The 16,106-nt window shown below is 41.3% G+C and overlaps 2 protein-coding genes and 1 pseudogene across 2 annotated transcripts; 2 read left to right on the top strand and 1 right to left on the bottom strand.

Moving 5' to 3' along the window:
- The first annotated feature begins 6,209 nt into the window (after window positions 1–6,209).
- LOC120031115 (protein S100-A1-like) lies at window positions 6,210–7,031 on the top strand. Its single transcript, XM_038976696.1, has 2 exons — window positions 6,210–6,350; window positions 6,778–7,031. The coding sequence occupies exons 1-2, from the start codon at window positions 6,210–6,212 to the stop codon at window positions 6,919–6,921; spliced, it is 285 nt and encodes a 94-aa protein (XP_038832624.1). The 3' UTR covers window positions 6,922–7,031.
- A 1,913-nt stretch (window positions 7,032–8,944) lies between these two features.
- LOC120031628 lies at window positions 8,945–11,196 on the bottom strand (annotated as a pseudogene).
- Window positions 11,197–12,406: 1,210 nt separating this feature from the next.
- Window positions 12,407–16,106, top strand: LOC120031114 (interferon-stimulated 20 kDa exonuclease-like 2). Its single transcript, XM_038976695.1, has 4 exons — window positions 12,407–12,522; window positions 13,023–13,905; window positions 15,125–15,325; window positions 15,491–16,106. The coding sequence occupies exons 2-4, from the start codon at window positions 13,198–13,200 to the stop codon at window positions 15,590–15,592; spliced, it is 1,011 nt and encodes a 336-aa protein (XP_038832623.1). The 5' UTR covers window positions 12,407–12,522; window positions 13,023–13,197; the 3' UTR covers window positions 15,593–16,106.

Here is a 16,106-nt window from a genome sequence, read left to right as displayed (position 1 = left end):
TTTTTTGAGAAAAAATGTGAAGGTCCAAATATTCTAAAAAATATAAATGTTTTACTTTTCTATACTCTATAAATGCTTTAATGTACATGTGAATGTTATTGTTAATGTGAATGGTATTTACTAATTAAGTAAATAACAAATTAGTTAATTGCTTATCATAACATTGATTGCCTAATGCAAATTAATTTATGCCAATAACTCTAATAAAACAGTGTTGTTTTGACTGTTGAGTGGGTATTTAGAAATAGGGATGTGTTAAAATGCAGTGTAATTCTGTTTTACAATATCAGTGTGAAGGGCTGCTTTGTGAAACCTGGCAATATATACAACTGACCAATAGATGACACCCTTTTACATTTTCTGGAAGTCACTTTAAGTTTGTGTGTGTGTGTCTTGAGGAAGAGATCAGACTTGTATCACAGAAACTGGCAGATGTCAGACATGATATAACAAACAGCATCTGCCTGTAGTTATATGCCCAGCAAGACAACAAACATACTTTTATTGTATAAAATGGTTGTTTTATGCAACAGAATAGAGTATTGTTAACTATTGTGTGTGTGTGTTCTACTGAGGATGGGCCTCTAGGTGATAACACTTGACAGGAGATTTACGATGTCTTTTGGGTGATAAAACCTAAAGAGCATTCCAGAGCATGAGTTAATGTTTCTGTTCTATACGGGGCCAGACACTGGTCTCTACACAATGAAAACTGTTAACACAGCAGATACTGTCTATGTATTATAGGTATCTTTCATACAGATCTTAACCTTGTGACCCATTCTATATATCTGTTGTTCGTCATGTAGGTTGAAAGGGGTGTATCTTGGCTATAAAATACCTTTGTACTTTTGTCTCGGGGCTCTCAACGAATCATTTGATCGTGAATCGTCGATCAGCCATGACCAGCCATCATTATCGTAGAGCACTCAATCGATTCACTTTATATGTGTGCGTCGTATTGACCTGCTCTCTTATTAATAAGTGTTTAAATATTTAGTTTAAGTATAACACTGACTTGTGTGATAAGTTTGTCTCTCCTCATTTGATAGTAAAGAAATTAACCACCACAGTTCCTATTCTAGTACGTCTCCTTTTGTGTTTTTCCAATTGTTAAATGAGAAAATCGCTACCCAGACTAAATCAAAATGTATTATGTGCTGGCTATTTACAGAAATTGCCATCTGAGCACAGAACATAAGAAGAAAACATGTTATCACTACTCATTTTTCAATCCCATGTGCATGATCATTGCTACCTGTATTTTCAGTGTGAACTGTACAAGATAATGGAAGGTACAATTAAGTTCAAGGTTGCACAGGTTGTAAGAGATTCTAACAGTTGGTTCTGCTTCTCTGCACGGTAATGAGAGATGGTGGCTTTAGTTTCCCACACAAAAGGGAAAGGTGAGTGCTCTTTTTCTGGGTCACTCAGGTTGACATCTACTTAAGTGAGATCACCTCGGAAACGCACTCCGCACAGCCCGCTTTTGTGGCCTTGACATGGCCAAGCCTCGATGAACGACTTCCACCAGACTTACAGTATTTGTCCTGGAGCTGTCTAATCTTGGAAGGTTAAGTAAAGTATAGCCTACAAAGTAGTACGCAAAGTATATGACATGTAAATACTTATGACAGAGGTCTGTATTCTGACCACATGGACAGTTACCACATATCAGGCCTAACACTTTTGCCAAGATATCCTAGAAACTACGGCTTCTCAGGCATTATCACTTAATTGATCCCTTGGTTTTGTATTCTGCAAATATACATTTAAATTAGTGTTTGTTTTATTGCGTGTGTTTATCTAATCTACCATAGTCATAGCATAAGAGCATGTAATCTTGAAAAAGGATAGAAGGACAGACGCTGATGTCAACGTGGACATTAGCATATGAATGAACTAGAATCTCATAGAATATAGCATGTGTGATGAAAGATGGCTCATTCATCGGTTACAGCTGATTTGAATTTGGTAGTTAGCGTCTGATATGAGCGCAGAAGCATACAGAGGGAGATTATTTCCATGTGATGTCATTTGAGGTGATAAATGTTGGCAAACCATTTTGGGTGCCCAGCAAGGAACAATGGGAGAGAGAGAGTGAATGTATGGAACATACAGTATCTGACCTGCTGCTGTCATATCCCATGGCTAATGTACTGTCATATCCCATGGCTAATGTACTGTCATATCCCATGGCTAATGTACTGTCATGTACTGCCAGGAATTGTGTATACATCATTGTGACATGGGGCCGTGCATTATCATGCTGAAACATGAGGTGATGGCGGCGGATGAATGGCATGACAATGGGCCTCAGGATCTCGTCATGACATCTCTGTGCATTCAAATTGCCATTGATAAACTGCAATTGTGTTAGTTGTCCAAAGTTTATGCCGGCTCATACCATAACCCAACCGCCACCATGGGGCACTGCTCACAACGTTGACATCAGCAAACCGCTCGCCCACACAAAGCCATACACGCCACCTTCTCGGTACAGTTGAAACCGGGATTCTTCAGTGAAGAACACACTTCTCCAGCGTGCTAGTGCCCATCGAAGGTGAGCATTTGCACACTGAAGTTGGTTACGACTCCAAACTGCAGTCAGGTCAATACCCTGGTGAGCGCGACGAGCGCGCAAATGAGCTTCCCTGAGATGATTTCTGACGATTTGTGCAGAAATTCATGGGCTTATTTTTCGTTTACAGATTTTGGGCGGAGTAAAACCTCTTGCTTCACCTCTTCCTCTCTACTTACAGCTGGTCCCTGTCTTGGGTTCTCAGCAGATGTATATGGAAGTCAGCTGGCTCCATGTGAACTACTCCCGACGCTCTGTTTCAACGTTTAGAAACGTTAATAATTATACCTTGTGATATGGTTTAGGAAACATAAAGCCTTCCACTTTCCACATCAAAATAATTTCACAAATGCTAAATAAACACTTAATGTACACTGTTTTAACCATTTTTAACACAGTTGCAGGCGACAGTATTTTTCAGTTACAACACTATTACACACAATTGTTAGGAGACGCTTCGATAGCTAATTAGTTAAATAAAGGTTCAAAAAAATAAAAAATAATTAGAACAGGTGGTCACCTCAGTCGTCTTCTTCAAATTTGTATTGGAGGACCGCAACAAACTGAGAGGTGCATACACCGCCACCTACTGTATTGGAGTGTGGGGCCGGTCACGGACTCCCTATTCATCCATTTCTCTTATCTAGCCCTGTGTTTCCACCTACTGTTCTGGAGTGTGAATTCATTACACGTTGACACAAAAAGGGAAGGGGACAGGGAAAAGGGACCAACTAACCTTACATCCATTAAAAACCTCACAACTTTTCCACTACTTGGCTCTATCTGAATCCTACACCAGGGACGACATCCTGGGAGGACGAGACACTATCATTAAACACACCTTGTAAATCTTCTGCAGTAAAACCTCATACACCCAAGTACTTCTCTGCAGCTGCCACCACAACATCTATTTTCTGTGATTTACGTTCCATTCCTGAGGTACAGTTGATAACCATGGCTATGCCTCATTCTCTATTGGCCTCAGCCTGCTCAAAGGGATCATCTCAGGATCTCTAGCCCTGTACCCATCTTCCTCTCCTACTCTCTTCACTGTCTCAGCATACCAAACTTTCTGTACTACTCTGATCCAAGCAACTTCAGCCTGCCTTTCTCTCACTGGAAACTTCTGATCCTCAGCACCATGGGTACCCCCACAGTCAACACACAACTGTTTTCACCGATACTGCATATTCCTTTGTCTCATGCCCTCCTGCACACTTCTCACAGTCGCCTCTGTCTTCCGTATGCCTAAATAAGCGCTATAACATGGAAATATGGCAGCCCTGCATGGACCTCTAATCCTAAAAAGGTGTGGTCATTTAGCCTTTTGTTTTTTCATAAATACCTTCTCACTGATGTAAAAGTTATTCCAAATATTTCCAAAACAGTATCTCTTCGTGCGAGGTATAGGCCTATTTGCGTTTAGACAGAGCATTTGGGAAGTGTCACGGCATTTCCCTCAGAAGGCTAAAGGGGACGTCCAATGGCTCATGTAATGCACTAGAATAAATGTTACATACGGTATATTCATTCATTACGCCAATTCTGTTGCAAAACGTTTCGTCTGTTGCAAAACCATTTAGCCTACGCCAAACGGAAAACGTTTTGCAAGAGTTTCTATTGGACAAATTCAGGTAGGTCCCGTCACCGTTTCCTCTGAGTGCATCAGTGTGGTTCTTCAACCGTAAACGGTTTCCGTTGCAACTAAACTCGGAATGGAAGTCCGTAATTTTAGTTGCTTTAAACCAATAGGTCCCATCATTTGAAGACGTCGTTGTTAAATACAGCCTATATGACAGTATACTGATACTGTATTGTTTATGCGATAGGCTAATACATTCTGTATAATACTTATAATTAGTAGTGGCACCGCGAAATGTAACCTTACATGGTCAAATTAATTAGGCCTACCTGTGTCATTTGCATCCGTGACGTTGTAGGTTTCACCGGTGGGAGGCGCCTGATTTTAATTTTGTCTCAGGTGAGATGCATAAAACAGGTAAGATGAGAGTCGATGCCACTTCTGCTTCGTTTGTCATCAGCTTTGAGGTGAGTAGCGAACCTGTTTGTGGTCAATATATATATATATATATATATATAAAACAACCTGTATGCCTATTTCTTGTTGAGTATATGTACATGTTTGTGCCATGCAGCCTATAGGTTACCAGGTGAGAGAAATCAAATGTCCTATTTGGGGGACTCTAGCATTGGGTTTCTATTTTATAGTGGTTCTCTTTTGGTTCTTGCACAATTTGCCATCTGTTTTATAATTGGCTTAAACTAGGCCTACAAAAAGTTCAGCAAATGAGCTTTGGGCCTATACTGACTGGAATAACAACTATACACTGAGTGTACAAAATATTAGGTAGACCTTCCCCTTTTGCCCTAAGAATAGCCTCAATTCGTTGGGGGCATTGACTCTACAAGGTAAAAAGCGTTCCGCGGGGATGCTGGCCCATGTTGACGCCGATGCTTCCCACAGTTCTGTAAAGTTGGCTGGATGTCCTTTTTTGTGTGGTGGACCATTCTTAATACAAATGGGGAAACTATTGCGTTGCATTTCTTGACGTACTCCAACTGGTGCGCCTGGCACCTACTATACCCTGTTCAAAGGCACTTAAATCTTTTGTCATGCCCTTTCACCCTCAATGGCACATACAGTCCATGTCTCAAGACTTAAAATCCTTATTTTAACTTGTTTCTACCCCTTCAACTACACTGAAGTGGATTTAACAATTGACATCAATAAGGGATAATAGCTTTCACCTGGTCGGTCTGTCATTAAAAGAGCAGGTGTTCCTTATGTTTTGTTCACTCGGTGTACTTTCAGTCAAATTGCCTCAACAGCCCTTGGTGTTTTAATGAGGGTGTTCACATAGCTGGTCACATTTGTAAGGAACAGAACCACACAATCTAAACGTATCAAATAATGCTTGATTCAGGGGTGTTGTGTGCTTTAGATGCATCAAACATTAGGCCTACCCCCTTCAGAGCTTGAATTACTAGGATAGCTGCACACATCACAAAGGAATGGGCTACATTTGTGTCTCTGGGGATGACTTTTTATAGCTTGTGAAACCATCTATAACCTTACTGAGACAACCAATCGTTTCAGAAGGTTTATCATGGACCCCCTGAGAACAGCAAAGTATGACTGTTTCCTCTGTAGGCCCACCAGGGCTGTATTGTTGAAGTGTGCTCACCAGGATGACCAATAGCAATGTCTCATTCTCCTTTGGATCAATATTTTTCAATCCTAGTTGCTGCTGGAGTTGATGTATTATTTAACGATTTTAATTCATGGGTTGCTAGTTATCGGCTGCCTGTCTAGATCATAATTGAGAATTGACTGTTTTTCAAAGACCAAATTTGAAAGGGGGATAGAATTTAACAACCCACATGATCATTTTGAACTGGATTAAATGCTAAAAAAACTGGCCCAGTGGCTGTTGCGTACAGCTTACAATATTCTACACACTGACAAATGTTTCATATCAAAATAAACAGGAACCAGTAAGGAGTTCACTTCATGCAAATTGACTTCTACTGTAAATCTAATTGTTTATACACTGTCATGGATTGACCTGTCCCTTATATTTCTTTTAGGTATTCACAGCAGTGTAAAATGGGTTCCAAACTCGAGAGTTCAATGGAGGGGCTAATTCAAGTGTTCCACTCATACTCCGCAAAAGAAGGGGACAAGTACAAGCTGAGCAAAGTTGAGCTGAAGAGTCTGTTGCAGGGTGAACTGAGTGACTTCCTGGCGGTGAGTTTGATTCCTAATGCTGTCAAGGGGAGGGATATGTGTGGTTTCAATATGACATTCTGATCAATTACATTTTAATCGACAAACTAAATTAAAACTGCCCCAAAACAAGTCATACAGGCAAGCGTTGGAGAAGTCTTGATTTATTTAAGAGTTGTGGGACCCATAACCTTAACAACATATTGTATTAGAATCATTTCAATAATACCATGGCCTTGCCTAGAAATGACATCACCTAGGCATTTATAGATATGAAATGATTTGATGGGTATAACAATGGCATGAGATTGATCTTTCCATCTGATTGGCTTTGCAATTTCCTGCGCATTGCCTATTCCAATTCTTATCTACAACTGTTCCAAGAGTCATGTGGCTGCTTCTGGTCTGGGCCTACCTTTCAATGCATTAACTGTTTCTACTCTCTCAGGCATGCAAGGACCCTATGGTAGTAGAGAAGATCATGAATGATCTGGATGAAAACCAAGATGGCGAAGTGGACTTTCAGGAGTATGTCGTCTTGGTTGCTGCGCTGACGGTGGCCTGTAACGAGTTCTTTGTAGAGCCTGAATGAGTTTGGAAACCGTCTGTGACCTCACCTTTCTACTCATTATTCCTTGTTAATAAAACAAATGTATGCTTGAATTTGATTGTCAAAAAATATAAAAGAAGGTATTTCACAGGCAAATGTTTCAATATTCTTGTCACATAATGGTCATTTCTAACAAAGGCTCTTTTCACTGTTATAAATGATTGCTTCTGTAGAGAATCCTGCAATGAGGTGGGCAGTTTCAGTGTACTATTGCACTAGTAGTTAACATTCTGCTCAGATCAATAAAGGTGATCATTGCTGTCTTTCTAAATGTTACTCAGCTCATTGACTTGAATGCATGTTACTGGTACATGTCTTTTGCATGAACTCTGGGCCGTATGAATCAATTGTCTCAGAGTAGGAGTGCTGATTTAGGATCAGTTTTGCTTATTGATCCGTGAATAAGATTACATGGACGGTAGGGACTTGATCATAGAATAGCACTTGTACTGAGACTCTTCATATGGCCCCTGCTCTGCCACCTATGCTTAAACATGGCAAACTGCACCCACCATTTTAGTGAGGGATTTGTACTGAAATGCACAACACCTTCTGTTTGCACTTTTAGCCAAACATGGTTCTAAACCAACTTCCAAAATGACTATGCAAATCTCCAGAGATGAGAAGAAAAAGTTCCCATAGACTGGCTGCATCCTAATCAGTTTCCCCAATCTTAATGAAAGGCAAAGCTTTATTTGAATCCATGTAAAAAAAAAAAAAAAAAAACTGCTTTAGCGCCTGTGACGATGTGTTGGCAACAGAACACTGCAGTCTCTGTCAACTTAATGCTGGAGTCTGGATGCTTCAGTCATTTGTGTTGAACGCTCCCTGTAACAAATGCACATGTGGTGTAGACTGCAATTCAAAAAATGTGATTCAATTGATTGTGTCAGAGGTACATCATACTGTCTAGAAAGAACACTTGTGGTCATGGACAAGTAGGATATGACCAATGGTATGTTGCAACTGTTACAAAATGTGGTTGATCACGATGTACTGGTGTTACTCTAGCTGATTGAATAACACCACCCTGGACCCGCAAACAAGGTCTGTGGATAGGATATGACGTGTAGAGCTTGCTGGCTTAAAATATGAGCGTGCACTGAGCAACATGTCAGGGTTTCATGTATGACTGCTGCTGTGTAAAATACATTGGCCATGTTAAACTAATCCTTTAAACAGCCTTCAAAACTACTGTACAGGTCGATTTGAGTGTCAGTGACGAATGTGTCAATCCCTGAGAAAATTCATGACAGATCACTGGAAACAGGCTTTGTAAAATAACTAGGGATTCATCAGGTGAAATCTAAATACTAGTCTTTATTAATTTACACAATTTGCCAGAAAAAGGGGTACATTCTCTTAAAAAAGCAATTTTGGCCAGACAATGTGGAAAAGCAATTGCATTGCATGTATGGTTGCGTGCCCTCCACTTCTTTCCACATTCTGTGATGAAATATTAGTAATTTGACTCTAGCCATGTCCGAATACCCATACTTGCGTTCTAAAAAGTTTTATAGTATGTGACATTTTGAAAATCAACTATACTTTAAATGCCCAGGTGTCATACTTATTTCAGCTTTGACAACCAGATATGGGGATGTGCTACCAAACTTAACCAATAACAATAAACAATGCAACTGTGCATGATGCATTCTCAGTATGGAAAAACATTTTATAGTATGTCATTTTCAAAAATCAGGTATGGTTTAAATGTTACTAATTTCGGCTCATCTAGTAGAATTCGATTAACAAATCCACCCGTACTCGGCACCGCAACACCTACTCAGCCAGTCAGGAGCCGTTACTGCGTTGTGGCTGTGGCATACTTGTTACTAAACAATACGTGCAAAATAGTTTGCGACAATGAGTACATAGTATGCAGTTTAAGTATGTAGTACGCTAGTATGGACATTCGGACACACATACTCACTTCTAAACTTCCACTCCAAAGTCTTTGAGCACCAATGAGTAAGGGAGTAAACTCTGAACACAACACACGGTTTTAGAGGTGTCCTTGGTTACGGAAGAGTACACTCAGGTTTCAGGGAGAGAAAGCAGGGTCAAAGAGTGGCACCAGCTGACTCTTTATACCTACACCAACAATCAAGCAATAACAAATAACACCTTTACTGTTAGCACTGGGCCCACAAAAAAGATGTATGGAATCCAGATACAAGATCTGATAACACACAGTCTCTGTACATTTCCTCACCTTTCTCCTGAAGGTATAGCATCCTGTCCAGCAGCACCAGTGTCTACACTACCGGTGCCAGTAGCAGAGCCAGGTTGAAGTATACCACCACACGACCCTCCTGCCTCAGCATGGCCCCCACTCTGCAGGTGTCCAGTGGCAGGCCAACGCGGGGCAGACCCAGACAGGCATACCTGTGGGTACATGGTGAGAGGGGGTCAGGGGTACATATAAGATGACCATGTTTGACCTAAAGGCTATATAGAGAGAAAGCGGCTATTGAATTCCTAAATGTGATCATCAAAATGATTATCATTATACAAGGATAATACCAAATAGTAAAGGTTTTTCTGAGACATATGCAAGGATGAATTTCTTAGGTTTTCATCCTAAAATACAGTGAAAGCTGCTGCCTAATGATACAGACTGAAGAGGTATGGATACAAACTTGTGTAAACACTCACTCTGTAAAGGGTAGTAGATGTGCTTCCTTTATCGCCTGGACTCCCGGGCCTGCACAGCTCCGGCTTCACCTCCCTGATAACTGTCTCCAGGGTTGCCCGATAACAGTGCATCCTTAGCAACTCACTCTCCTCCCGCAGCCTGTGCACGTAGTCCTCTATGGAGTGACACGCACCCTCCCGCGCTTTATAGGACAGCTGGTGTCCCGGCAACCCCTGCACCCAGTAGCTCATTGGGTAGCCAAACTCTGAGTGATATGTCTCATTGGTGGGGAAAGGGGACGGGCTATGCGGCCAGGGGGGTTTGGGTTCCAGCTGGTGGTGATCTTCATGTAGCAGCACGCCACTGAGGTGATGCCACGAATGTGAGGGCAGCTGGCAAAGTGGCAAAGGAGGGTGGCACTGAGGTCCCCGCAGGCATGGAGGCCTGTTAGGACGAAATCTGGACATCCCTGCCCCTCTTCCACAGGGCAGACAACAACTTCAGTGGATGAACACTTTTGGCAGAGTGGGTGGACATATGGGCCTTGTCCGGCTTTAGTCTTGCAGAGACGTTTTGGATACGAGAGTGAACTAGACCGGGGTTCATGTTTTACACTAGTAAAAGAGTTTGTACATGCATTGTCATTATTCTTGAGGGGAGATGCAGCCTGGCCATTGTCTCAACAACCCAGGAATTCTGATTCTGCAGTCAACACAGGCTGGTCTCCGTGCCCATGTTGCTGATCAGCTTCTGACATGGACCCCCGCTGTCTCTTCTTACTGGGTCCAACCGGAGTGGTCTGATCTTCACAGACACATTTACCATTTCCTACCTGCTTGATACTTTGGGTTTGACCCAGCCAGCCACATGGTAGGGTGAGGGGCCAGATCTAGAGAGGGGAGGTCCATTCTGAAAGAGTAAGACCAGTATAAATATTTAATTCTTAATTATATTGCATATTAGCAATATTCACCAAATTGCTTCACTCTGGTTTTACAAAAAAATCCTGGTCAACTGGGCCTTTCTTGCACTTTACTACTGAGCGTTCTGGTGCATTACCTTCCTCTGCCGTTCCTTCTCCAGCGTCCACAGAAGCTGTCCATCATATTTGGATGCCATGGAAACTAGAGTGGGATCAGCCTCAATTCCAGTCATAGACAGACCGAGCCCAAACGACAAGAAATCAGTCAAATGGCCCTATGGAGACCAGTAGGAATATACAACATCGTGACAAATCATGTACCGTGACAAATCTCATTGTTAGGCAGATTACAAAAAGTAATATTGTGTGACTCCTAGGTCTGATAACAAGACTGAATATTAGGTTACCTGTCCAGAACCCACATCCACCACACTATTGCAGTCTGTCAGGTCACAAAGCTGCTTCACCAACTGTGGAGAGAGATGAACAGATCAGTATCAACAACTGAAATGCTTATTTGAATCAGCAGTATATATAAAAAAGTAGTATGTACATCCATATATATGTAAAGTAGTATGCACACCTTTACCTTTACCGTGCCCAGACTCCAGATCTCATGCTGCTTCTTGGGTTTCACATGTTTCCCAGCAGTGAGCTCTGACTCTTGTTCTCCAAGAACTCCTCTGGCTTCAGCATGCCCACTTCATGTCCTCGCTTGCCCTGGGGTGTCCTGGGGAGCGTCAGAGCATGCGCAGTGGCCCGGAAAGACCATAGTGAAAGAGGCCATTACACAATAGTAGCTGAAATTTTAAAAAGTAAATTGTATAAGTTATTTCTAACTGTTTTATGATATAGAATCCAATTCAAGTTGAACAAATACACTGGTATGACTGAATACCTTTTTTTATTTTTTTATTTCACCTTTATTTAACCAGTTAGGCAAGTTGAGAACAAGTTCTCATTTACAACTGCGACCTGGCCAAGATAAAGCAAAGCAGTTCGACACATACAACAACACAGAGTTACACATGGAGTAAACATACATACAGTCAATAATACAGTAGAAAAATAAGTCTATATACAATGTGTGCAAATGAGATAAGGGAGGTAAGGCAATAAATAGGCCATGGTGGCAAAGTAAATACAATATAGCAATTAAACACTGGAATGGTAGATGTGCAGTAGATGGGGGAAAAAAACTTATATTCACATTCAATCTGTCCAATAGGAGGTCAGCTATTTGTGGGGGTGACAGGTCACAGAGGATCTATTGCCATCTGGTAGGCAATGTAGCCCATAGATCCTCACTGAAGAATTCCTATGGCAGGAGAAAAAATGATCAATTACACATTAACTGATGAGTAGCTAGAGAAATCTACCCAGGGGCCCTTTGAGCCTGGGATCAAGCTTCATGGGAGCGTGTAGGGTGAAGTTGCCTCTAGACGCTGACCCTTGGTCAGTTTTGCATTTTTCCAAATAATGGTTTAGGTCAGGATTGAGGGAGGGGAAGTTGATCCTAGATCTGTAGGGGAAACTTCAACCTGGAGCGGAGGACTCAAGACTTGATAGCAGTATATCACGTGTTCATCTTATAATCAAATAACCGTATAAATACCTGCAGCAGCTTAACTTAAAAAAAACGTAGAAATAGAATGCGTTGCTTGTTACGTACAATTATGAAGGAATCGGAGATGTGTTTGTATGTCGACAGAAAATATGTAAGATTTCTTGCCAACTCTCTTTGCTGCTCTGCTGAAAGTGTCCGTGAGCACATAATTCGACTGTCGCATCGGCAACTGACTGGCTACAACAACCGGTTATGAATTGTGAACATGAAACATTTCAACAATACTCTATTTCAACAGAGTCCGAGTGAAAGAGTTTTATATAACGACGATAAGAAGTGTTTGTAGCTCTTCCTCACAACGTACGCCCATCATGTGTATCGAAACACGACCTCTGAACCGGAAGTAGTCGACTGTTTGGCTGTTAAGGAAGTCGGAGCATGGTGCTATGTTTATAGGTCGGTGTATATGTGTAATTTGTTGTATAACGCTGATTTGTGCACCATCATATTATCAGGATACAATATGAGTGAAGACATACAGTTAAATTAGTCTGTCTGGAGAATAGAGTTTCATTCCTAGCTAGCTAATGTTCGAGTCGCTGTTTCGGGAACCTTAGCATTAGAGCTAGCTAGTATTACTATCGCTAGTTAGTTAGCTAGCCAATGACTCAATTCTAGCTCGCCTAAACCGTATTTTCGACTGTAATATCATCCTGACAGCTATCTAACAAGCTAACGTTTACACTATACGGATTACACATACTTTTCGAAAATACCTAACGTTAATTGTGGCTAGCTAGCTACGTGGGCTCAATGTGTTAAATATTAAACTAGTAGCTAGATTATATAAACAGCTAACTACCTGGCTTCTTTGTTTGTCATGACTAGAATGTTTTCCTACAATTTCAGACATACCAGCTGCTTTGTTAACAGAAATCTATTTTGTTTTTGTCCAGGTATCACAATTGATGTCATGATAATTGGGTCAGAATGACATTTGATTAAAGCAAATATTTGAAGCCAAATTTGCACAGCAGTGAATGCCTTTATGTCCTGTTGAAGGGAGTGGGATGTAAACAGTTTTTGTCCAAGAACAAACCCAGCCCCAGCTGAGGAAGATTCCCCTCCAAGATGTCTGACATTATGTTAAACCTGGACTGTTCGGGCAGCAGTGGACCCTGTAAGGACTCATTGGGAAGCAACAAACACAAGGCATTCATCAACAGGTGGCGACTCTTGGAGAAAAAGGGTTACCTCAACAAAAAGCAGAACCAGCAAAATCACAGACAGGGGAATAAACATCAGGGCCCACCTCCCTGGCACAATGGGGCCAATCGGCCATCTCAACCCAATGCTGCACACAACAAAAGCATTGCTCACACGCAGAATACTCACAGTAAAAGTTCATATCGAATACCCAGGTCAGATCATGCTAGAAGTGTTGCTTCCAAGCCTGCATCATCCACAAGCAGCTCAACATCTTTGACCATAACTGTGGAGAATTCCACCAATCCTGAGCAATCCACTTCGGCTATCACCCCGGGGCACCAACCCCCACCCACCAGGACTGTTGCCCACTATGCCCCTGTCCCAAGTGGGTCGGCCCCCCTTTGTAACCCCCTGAAGTACCTTGCCTTGGACTGTGAGATGGTCGGCACGGGCCCCAAGGGTCGCAACAGTGAGCTGGCACGATGCAGTATTGTCTCCTATGATGGAGACGTGGTGTATGACAGGTACATCAAGCCCACCAACCCAGTCACTGACTACCGGACTCGTTGGAGTGGCATCTCCTGGCATCAACTGGTCAAAGCCATGCCATTTCAACATGCCAGGAAGGAGGTAAGAAGGCTCCCGGAAGAGAATGTTCAAAGGAGGATGAAAAATATGTTTTCCGGTTAACCTTTTTCCACCGTAAAGGACCTATGAGCATATCAAATTGGGTGTCAAATGAAAGCAAAGAGTCTATATTTTGGGTAAATGAAGGCATAGATACATTTTTCAAACATTATCCATCTTAAAAATGTGATATTAGCAAAGGCTTTGATTTCTGGATAAACAGATGGAAAAGGGGTCTTAGAAAACATATACCAGAAAAAGTCTTAAAAGGTATCAGAAATACATCAAAACACAGTAATGTTGAAGTAAAGACCCCTGCCAACTAATATTAACACTTGTCATTCATTTTGAACTGGACTGTTTTTACAGCATGAGCGGTCATGAGTAGATGCGCTTGTTTTGAGATCAAAGCGAGAGCTACGTGTAGTGACGTGTGCATATTTGTTCATATACTTTGCTAGTTAGTGAGTTATTAGCCCAATTACAGATCATTTGTAGTCGACAATGGAGGATTTATTGCTTCCTACAAGAGCACAAAACGTGAGCATTTTCTTTGAAAAGCGAGTCAGGTAAATAGCTTTGTAGTGTTGTATTTTGAGACTGGCTTGAATAAGCTAAGTAGCCAATAGGCAGAGGGTAGCATAATTTGTCTGATTCACTGTAGCAATGGTATGGGAATAATTGTGCATTTTATTTTGTAAAGTGGTTTCTTGTATCAAACAACACAACATTTGTTGTCGTCTTGTCTGAAGGTCAAGTGGATTAACAGGTTAATGTCAAGCCCTGCATGTTTTGTTTTTTTTCAAAAGTCTCATGTAATGTAGGCCTATATTGAACACCACACATTGGCTGCTACTGTTGATTTTTCTACTCACAGCAGCCTACTTGACCACTGTTAAAACTAACCTAAAGCGGGAACAGCATCAGTGTTCACAGTAAACGTGCGCCGGATGTTGCACTGAATTTTCACAACGTTCGAGTTTGCACTCAGCAGACCTGAAATTTGTTCAGTGATTTAAAAAAATTAGAGGGAACATTGGTGGTATGGTTTGTTAAACTTTGAAATCAATGGTTTTAGTTTGGCATACATTTTCAAGTGAAAAAACTGAGTCAAAGCGTAAATCTGTTACAGTGGAATTGCCCCTTAATCTATTCTATTTGGACCTTTGCTAAACTTGACCATGATATCATTTGATCTCTTATGTATTCCCCCCTCCTATAGATACTGAAGATCCTTGCAGGAAAGGTGGTGATAGGGCATGCTGTCCATAATGACTTCAAGTCCCTGAGTTACAGTCACCCTGCTGTCTTAACGCGGGACACATCCCGCATTCCTCTCCTCAACCAGAAGGCTGGCTTTCCAGAGAAAGATGTTGCCTCACTGAAAAGACTCACCAAGGCCCTGTTCAACCGCAACATCCAGGTGAGAAGAGACTTCTGATTGAAACGGGATTGATTTGAATATAATCTACAGTGATTCACTCTGGGTTGTTGTTTCTAGTCTCGACAAAAGTAGTAAGCTAATAAACCTCTTATTGTGTAGCTTATGTTATTTTGTAGTAACAAGGAATTCCCCTTGTGTTCTCAGACTGGGAAGAAGGGGCACTCGTCTGTGGAGGACGCCAAAGCCACCATGGAACTGTACAAAGTTGTGGAGGTGGAGTGGGAGAGGACCTTAACCTCCAAATAAAAAAAGCCAGAGAAAGACTGTATGGACTGAACTGGTGAAAGGGTTGAGAGATGGTATGGACGTATCATGTTTAACATAATTTTAACATTCAGAAATCACTATCAGGTCTTCCACTTCTCACCTCAGCCACTTCTGTCTCTTTTTCTACTTCCGTAAGAAAAAAACAGTTGCCTTCAGGGTTGCAGTTGTTTATTTTGTGGTGGATGACCTATGGCACAAGATGGCAGTCTTCTGCCATAAGGGTGCAGTCTATTTTCTTGGTTTTATTAATGAATTCCTAATACAGTACTGTGATGTTTTTTTGCTTTGAATTGTCTAGAGTTATTTGTTCAGACATTTCTATTTTATATATTCAATTGTTAACATACAGTATCTCAGTACATCAAGTACATGTTCATTTTGATGGGTGAAAACAAAATCGATTTTAATATAACTGCAGTATAATGAAGAAATTGGTTTTAAACAAATATTGTAATGGCAAACATGGGAAAAAAAGAAATAAATGACCATTGCA

This window comes from Salvelinus namaycush, chromosome 37 (genome assembly GCF_016432855.1).
Source record: "Salvelinus namaycush isolate Seneca chromosome 37, SaNama_1.0, whole genome shotgun sequence".
NCBI classification, from domain to species: Eukaryota; Metazoa; Chordata; class Actinopteri; order Salmoniformes; family Salmonidae; genus Salvelinus; species Salvelinus namaycush.
Note: the sequence above shows the minus strand (reverse complement) of the source record. Positions and strands in the feature narration are given on the sequence as shown.

Bases quoted from the DNA above. Each gene is read 5' to 3' on its own strand.
- LOC120031114 (XM_038976695.1), top strand. From the start codon at position 13,198: ATGTCTGACATTATGTTAAACCTGGACTGTTCGGGCAGCAGTGGACCC. The intron at 13,906-15,124 runs GTAAGAAGGCTC...CCCCTCCTATAG, and splicing joins TTCAACATGCCAGGAAGGAG to ATACTGAAGATCCTTGCAGG. The intron at 15,326-15,490 runs GTGAGAAGAGAC...TTGTGTTCTCAG, and splicing joins TGTTCAACCGCAACATCCAG to ACTGGGAAGAAGGGGCACTC.
- LOC120031115 (XM_038976696.1), top strand. From the start codon at position 6,210: ATGGGTTCCAAACTCGAGAGTTCAATGGAGGGGCTAATTCAAGTGTTC. The intron at 6,351-6,777 runs GTGAGTTTGATT...CTACTCTCTCAG, and splicing joins AACTGAGTGACTTCCTGGCG to GCATGCAAGGACCCTATGGT.